The sequence below is a fragment of the Pinus tabuliformis genome, chromosome 6 (genome assembly GCF_031772625.1).
Source record: "Pinus tabuliformis cultivar Carrire ecotype Pingquan chromosome 6, CPIR1, whole genome shotgun sequence".
Lineage (NCBI taxonomy): Eukaryota > Viridiplantae > Streptophyta > Pinopsida > Pinales > Pinaceae > Pinus > Pinus tabuliformis.
The window spans coordinates 1,608,546,500-1,608,554,430 of record NC_142292.1 but is presented as its reverse complement, the minus strand read 5'-3'; the positions used below and the strand labels follow the sequence as shown (position 1 = coordinate 1,608,554,430).

General features: G+C 43.1%; 1 protein-coding gene across 1 annotated transcript; it reads left to right on the top strand.

Moving 5' to 3' along the window:
• Positions 1-2,422: 2,422 nt before the first annotated feature.
• On the top strand, positions 2,423-7,458 carry LOC149265035 (uncharacterized). Its single transcript, XM_089401568.1, has 2 exons — positions 2,423-2,954; positions 3,578-7,458. Exons 1-2 carry the CDS (start codon positions 2,423-2,425, stop codon positions 7,456-7,458), a joined length of 4,413 nt encoding a protein of 1,470 aa, XP_089257694.1.
• Positions 7,459-7,931: the final 473 nt, after the last annotated feature.

Genomic DNA, 7,931 nt, shown 5'->3' with positions numbered 1-7,931 from the left:
GAAACAAAAGACGACCGCTACCACACAACATGATCTTAGATCCGATTCTGGTGATGAGACCAAGATTTCAGCCATGGTCACAAAAGGAAAAAGATCTATAGCAAGCACTAGCTCCTCACACAGTCACAACAACACTCCAAATGAAGAATCAAGGATAGAGTTGTTCCATGTAAGGGTAATTTCAAATCATACAAATATTGATGCATTATTTGATAGTGGGTCACAATCAAACTTAATTTCATAAGTCTTGGTAAAAAATATTAACCTTGAAACTGTACCTCATCACAAGCCATATCCCTTGGGTTGGACAGTCAATAATTCAAATTTACAGGTTACAAGGAAACACTAATTCAAATTTTCCATTACTGAAAAATTCATTGATGAAGTTGAGTTAGATGTAGTTCCACTTGAAATCTCAAGAATCATTTTGGGGAGCCATGAGAACAAATACCAATTGCTCAAGGATGGAGTGGAGTATATTGTGAGAGCCCATCACAAAAAGTTAAACATTTCTTTGGTTAATGCAAGGTAGATGAAGAGACTGGTAAACGCAAGTAAAAATTTTGTGCTTCTCATGATCAAGAAAAATAATGATATTGATTATGAATATTTTGAAGGTTTTGATGATAAGTTGAAATTTGATTTGTTTGATGTGGTAAGAAAGCATGGCGAGATGTTTCAGGAACCAAAGGGGTTACCTCCCAAGAGGGAAATTCAACATGAGATACGACTGCAACAGGATGTTCCACTTCCAAACATTGGCATGTATCGCATGTCGATCATGGAGAGCATGGAAATCAAGAATAAAATTCAAGAATTGATGAACAAAGGTATTATACGCCCATCTACTTAGCCATGTGGTTCATCCATTGTTTTGGTGCCAAAGAAGGATGGGACTTTGCGCATGTGTGCAGATTTCTGTGCACTGAATAAAATAACGGTAAAGAATTGTTATCCACTCCTAAGAATTGATGATTTTATTGTTCAATTGAGGTATGCAAAGTATTTCACTAAGTTATAATTACGAAGTGGTTATCACCAAGTTAGAATAGCTGAAGAGCACATTTGGAAAACCTCATTTAAAACTAAACAAGGATTGTTTGAGTGACTTGTTATGCCTTTCGGTCTTACAAATGCTCCAGCTACTTTCATGAGAGTTATGAATGATGTATTGAGTCCATTTCTAGATGATTTTGTCATTGTTTACTTAGATGATATTCTCATATTCAACAAATCCATAGATGAACATGTCATGCATGTGAACAAAGTACTTGATGTCTTGAGAAAAGAACAATTGTTTTTAAAGATGTCAAAGTGTGAATTTGGAAAGACTTCTTTAGTATATTTGAGACAAATTGTTGGAGGAGGTGAGCTGAAGATAGACCCCTCTAAGCTTGAGGTCATTCTGAATTGGCCCAATCCCAAAAGAGTTACAGAGGTAAGAAGCTTTCTTGGGGCAAAACAATATTGGAGGAAATTTATTGCTAATTTTTCTTCCATTACAGCTCCACTACATGCATTGACTAGTGTCAAGAAAGTCTTCCATTGGAGAGATGTACAACAAAAATCATTTGATGCTTTAAAACAAAAGATCAGTTCAACACCAGTATTGGCTCTTTCAGATCTTAGAAAGCCATTTAAGATTCAAACGGATGCTAGTGATTACACCATGGGAGCAGTTCTTATGCAGCATGGTAAGCCCATTTCATTTCGATCTGAAATTTTTAATGGTGTTGTGACTAACTATCCCACTTATGACCACAAGCCTCAATCTGCAATCATGGGCTGACGAGGATTGTCTGAGCTACTGCGCGCTCAGCTCTGCTCCGCGAGGTCCGCTCCAGCAGATTTGATCCCTGCGGCCTCGTCCCTCCTTAGGTAGCTGAGAGTGGGTGAGACTCTTCCTGGCTGGATGCCCAGTGATCGCCCGCCCTTTTCCCTTTCTTCCAGCTGCGGCGTTTAGGGTTAGAGCTGAATCTCCATGGAGGAGCCGGATCCCCCCCCGAGATCTTCCTCCCCTCCTCCATCCTCTGCTGCTGAGGCCTTCAGATCCTTGTTGGCCTCTCTACCCAAGAAGAAAGCAGTGGAAGCCGCTAAGTTCGTTAAAAGACTCGAAGACATCCCTGAGATCGCCCTTCCCCCTGAAGGTCTGATCCAAGTAGCTCTTTCTTTATCGGAATGCGCCCTAGTGGGTCAGTTTACAGGTCTCTGGCCCTCTCCTAAATCAACAAAGAACTGGATCTCCAAAAACTGGGCTCTGCTGATCAAGGGCAAGGTAACATCTTATTTCCTCAGAAGAGGATACTTCCTCTTTGAATTCTTAGAAAAAGAGGACAAGGATCTCATTTTCAGAAATGGACCCTATTTCATGGGGCCTCAAGGGTTGTACCTGAACAAATGGACGCCAGATTTCGACCCGGCAATGGATGTACCTTCAGCAGTCCCAGTATGGGTAAGACTCCCCAATCTTTCGGTTCATTGCTGGAACTGGGATTCCCTGAAACACATCAGGAACACCCTTGGGAAATTCATTGACAGGGCCAACAATAGAGACCAGTATGACTGCGCCAGAATTTGCGTGGAGGTGGATCTGGAGGTTGGTCTCCCTGAAGCTGTCAAAATAAGGGTGGGCCCGTGGACACATATTCAGAAACTAGACTATGAGCAGCTGCCGTTCAAATGCCGGAAGTGCCAAGTCTACGGTCATTTCGCTAGAGATTGCCCGTCCAAAGGGGTTGAAGATAAAGGGAAGGAGGAAGGATGGAATCAGGCGAAGAGATCCAGAACTACCTCCAGGAAGTCTGCAAATGCTAACATCAGAGCACCCCAAACAGCACTTGCTCAGCAGCAACCCATGGAAAGTCAAGGGAACAGATATGAGATCCTTGGATCAGAAACCATAATTTCCCAGGAGACAGAAACCCCGAAAGAAGTCTCCCCGCCTAAATCTAAAAGTGAGCCAGAGATTTCCAAAGGAAAGATGTCAAAAGACGAGGAGGAAACCCAAGAATCCGAGGAGTCGGAGGAAGAAGGGGAAATAGGGGGCTCACAATCCACCCCCAGAAGATCTACAAGAGGCCGAATGTCAACAAAAGAAAAAAGGGAGCAAGAAACATACAAAGACAAGCTCCAGGGCAGCCAGCCTACACTAGAGAAACTACTAGCAAAAACTCTGAAGACGAAGAAGACGCAAACCTAGAGCTCCAAAGGAGCTCACCACAGCAAAAGTAAATAATGAAGATTGTCTCCTGGAATTGTAGGGGTATGGGATCCAAAGCCAAGGAAGAGGCGATGAGAAGTCTGATAAGGCAGGAAACCCCGGACATCCTCCTCATCCAGGAGACTAAGATGGAGGAATCATCCTTCCTCCAAGCAAGTAGAAAGTTTTGGAAAAAAGACGGAGCGCATGCAACCTCGGCCCGGGGTGCTTCAGGAGGACTTGGGTCGCTCTGGAATCCAAATAAGTTCTCCCTCATCTCTAAATCCCTAAATACTCATTGGATATTGTTAAAGCTGCAACACTTAGAATCTAAAGAAATTATTAGTCTGGTCAATGTATATGCTCCTAATAATGCAGGTGAAAAGAAATTATGTTGGGACTCCATCAAAAATCTGGCAGACCGGGAAGATTTGGAGAACATCATCATTGCAGGAGATTTCAACCTCACCCTCCTGCCATCAGAAAAGAGAGGAGGCAGTATTGTCAGAGACCCAGCAAGAGAAACAGTAGAGGATCTCATGCAGGATTGGGACCTGATCGATATCAAGCCTTCCATCGGTAAGTTCACGTGGTCAAACAAAAGGGCTGGGCCAGGACACATAGCGGCAAGACTGGACCGCTTCTTGGTACAAAGTTCCTTCCTACTCATTGGATTAGAAGCTAGATCGCGCATTCTGCACAGCAGTACATCAGACCACAAGCCTATCAGCCTGGAATTGCTGACCTCTAAAGATCTGGGGCCTATTCCATTCAGATTCTGCTCTCTCTGGATCAAGGAGGCAGACTTCATGGATAAGGTAAGAGACTGCTGGAAAAACCCAGTCAAGGGTTCTGCCTTCTTTGTGTGGGAAGAAAAACTCAGAAGAGTGAAAGCCATGCTAAAAAATTGGGCCAGGACCTTGCCCAATCCAGCTGAGGAAAGGAAAAAAACTCAATCAGAACTGGAAAGGCATCACCTTCAACTTGAAACAGCTGATATTTCAAAAGAAGATCTGGAAAAGGAGGCCAAGCTTCAGCAAAACTTCCACAAAGCATGCCTGGCTGAAGAAGAGTACTGGAGGCTCAAATCTAGAAGTCTTTGGCTTAAAGCCGGAGACAGGAATTCCTCCTTTTTTCACAAACAAGCTCAAGCTAGGAAAGGCCGGAACTCTATCATAGAAATAAAAGAAGAAAGCAGTGTCCTAAGGGACTTTACAAGCATAAAAAAGGCAGCCTCAGAGCATTTTGAGAAACTGTACAGGGAAGACATCAGAGCAGATCAAAATTTCAGCCTTCTAGATGCTGTTCCTAAGCTCATCACATCCAAAATAAATCAGGCTCTAGAAAGCAAAATCACGCTTAAAGAAACCAAGGAGGCTCTATTCGCCATGGACCCGGATAAAGCCCCGGGCCCGAACGGTTTCACCCCAAGATTCTTACAAACTTGTTGGCAGATTATTGAGAAGGAATTCCTCAAAATGATCCAGAAATCACAGGACTGTCAGAAGATTGGAGGCTGCACAAATTCGGCATTTCTTGCCCTTATCCCTAAGGAAAAAGGGGCAAACACCTTCAGCAGATTCCGCCCAATTTCACTATGCAACATTGGGTACAAAGTGATCACCAAAGTGATAGCAAACAGGCTGAAAAGATTCCTCCCCAAAATCATCCCGGACAATCAAGGGGGATTCATCAAAGGCAGACAGCTAGTGGACAATTTCGTGCTGGTCCAGGAGGCAATCCATTCCAGCCAACATCGTAAGGAAAAAGGTATGGTCATCAAACTCGATCTAGCTAATGCCTTTGACCATGTTAGTCATAAATTTGTGTTTGATGTAATGTTTAAAATGGGATTCGGGCAAGGTTTTATAAAGTGGATAAAAGCCTATATTTCGGAGCCTTGGATTGCTCCTCTAGTGAATGGAAGGGCCGCTGAGTTTTTCAAAGCCTCTAGAGGACTGAGGCAGGGGTGCCCTCTTTCACCTCTCCTTTTCGTCATTCAAGCTTCTGTTCTTAGTTTCTATCTGAATAAAAAGCAACAAGATCATGTTATCACCGGGTTGTGCATTACAAGAGAGGTGAAGCGCATCAATCATGCCCTTTTTGCGGATGATACCCTCCTTCTGGGAGCTGCAACTCCTCAATCAGCTATCAACTTCAAAGCAGTTTTGGATGACTTCTGCAAAACCTCAGGCAGTGAGCTAAACAAGGGGAAATGTCAGATATTTTGTTGGAATATTCCTGCTTCCACTGCAAACTCCATAGCTAGATGTTTGGGATTTACTGCCTCCATTAGTTGGTCCTCTTTCAAATATCTTGGGCTGCCAGTCTTCAATAAGAGGGCGTCAAGCAAAGACTGGGCTCCTCTCTTAGATAAATTCAAAACAAAGATGCAATCCTGGGGTTCCTCTTGGCTTAACATCGCCGGCAAAGCTGTGCTCGTCAAAGCAGTTCTCAACAGTCTTCCGATCTTCAAATTTGCTGTCCTCCTGGCACCTGTGGGAATTATAAAAAAGATGGAAGAATTAATCAGGGGTTTTTTCTGGAAAGGAGGCAAGCAAAATGACAAGAAATTCTCCCTAATTAGTTGGGAAATAGTCACAAAACCATATCTCGAAGGAGGACTAAATCTCAAAGATCTGAAGGCCAAAAATCTTGCTATGGGAGCCAAATTAGTATGGAAAATAATCGCTCCTAATCCAAGCTGGGCTCAGATTGCATTATGGAAGAAGTACTTTAGAGGTCCAAGGCTCAGGTGCTTAGACCACCCAAAAAACTCGCTCAGAACGCACTTCAGCAATCTCCTCAATAGAATCGCGCCGATGATTAACAATTATGCTCATTGGATACCTGGAAACGGTAGGAAAATTCAGTTATGGAAGGACAAAATCATGAATCGATCCCCTTTGGAAGAAGCTGGCAATTTTACAGCGCTAAGGAATTGGTTGGAGGCAGCGCACGTCCATACTCTGTGGGATATTTCGGAATGGACAGAGAACTATTGGACGGGCTGGAAGCGGTTATCAGTGCCCATCGACCTGGAAAATGATTGGACGGCATTCAGAACCCATCTTCATGGACTGGCCCCCCTCCACGCCAACAGAAAGGACGCGAGAGGTTGGGAGAATAGTCGCTCAGGATATACTGTTAAGCAGGGTTACTTCAAGTTTTTAGAGCGCCCCCACGTCCCTCCCAATCCAGCTCCCTGGGCAGGGATATGGAACTTCCCGTCTATCCCAAAAATTGATCACTTTTGCTGGATTCTCAGCCATCAAAAAATTCTTACTGAGGACAGACTTCAAAACAGAGGATTTAATGGACCGTCCAGATGTGTTCTTTGTAAGACAAATTCTGAAACCGCTCTCCATATAATGATTGAATGCAACTTCACAATATCTGTCTGGCAGGAGCTGCTGGACAATTGGAAACTCGATCTCAATTTCCCCACCTTAGTTCAAGAGCTGTTTGCAGGCTGGATGGCCAGATATCCAGGTGTTCAACCAAAGAACAAAAAGATCAGATCAGCATGGAGTGCTTTGCCAAAATTTACTAGTTGGCAGGTTTGGTTAGAAAGGAACAGGAGGATATTTCGAGACAAAGCACATGATCATAGAATAGTAGCTAATTCAGTGAAATGCCAATTAAGCGAGTGGTTGGAAGGCATAGATGACGATTCAAATCTTAGTCAACATGACAGAGAGCTGGGCACTGCCCTTAAGCTTAGCTTCCATAAATCAAGAAGCTCACCACCAGAACTTGAAGTTTGGAAAATCAGGAAAAATGAGATCGAATTCCAGGAATGGCTGTCCAAACAATTAATTCCATCTCTATTTTTTGATGGAGCAACTAAAGGAAATCCAGGGAAGGCTGGGGCGGGAGGACACATTATCATGCCAGACAACATTTCTTCTCATAATTTTGCCTGGGGGCTAGGCCATACATCTAGCATGCAAGCCGAGGCGCTCGCCCTCTTGCAAGGGGTAATCTTCCTCAAGGAGCTGGGAATTCGGGAAGCTAACATTCTTGGAGACTCCCAAGTTATCATAAGAGCTGTGGTGACCAACTCCAACCCATCTGATCTGCACCTAGCCAGGCTTCTTTCCAGAATCAAAAGCATTTCAAAATCGCTTCGCTTGACATATTTTCATGTTCTAAGAACAAATAATAAAGCAGCAGACACCCAAGCAAACATTGCAGTTCACTTAGAAGCTGGAACTGTTCTCAGAAACAAGGAATTTCTGTGGACTCCTATACCATGAAAAGATATGTTTTATTGTTCCCTTTTAAATCAGTTTGTCTGCATCTTTCATCTAGGACAATTAGCATTCAAAGATCATTTTGAAAATTGTAAAAAGAGGAAGTGGATAAGAGCAAAAGCCAATCCCCTCCTGGCAGAAAGGCATGTTGGAAAATGCTCCTCATTTTGTAACCGAATTTGTGGCCATTGGCCAAGCAGATAATGAAACACTATAACCGTTCTTGTTAAAAAAAAAAAAAAACTATCCCACTTATGACAAAGAAATTTACACATTGGTACAAAGTGCTAGAAAATGGAAACACTACTTGATGGGGAAGGAGACCATTATCCATACCGACCATCAGCCATTGCAGTACTTACAATCACAGTCAAAGTTGCAACAATCGTGACACTTCAGATGGATGGGTTTTCTACAACAATTTCATTTGGTTATCAAGTACAAAAAGGGAATCTACAATAAGGTAGCTGATATGA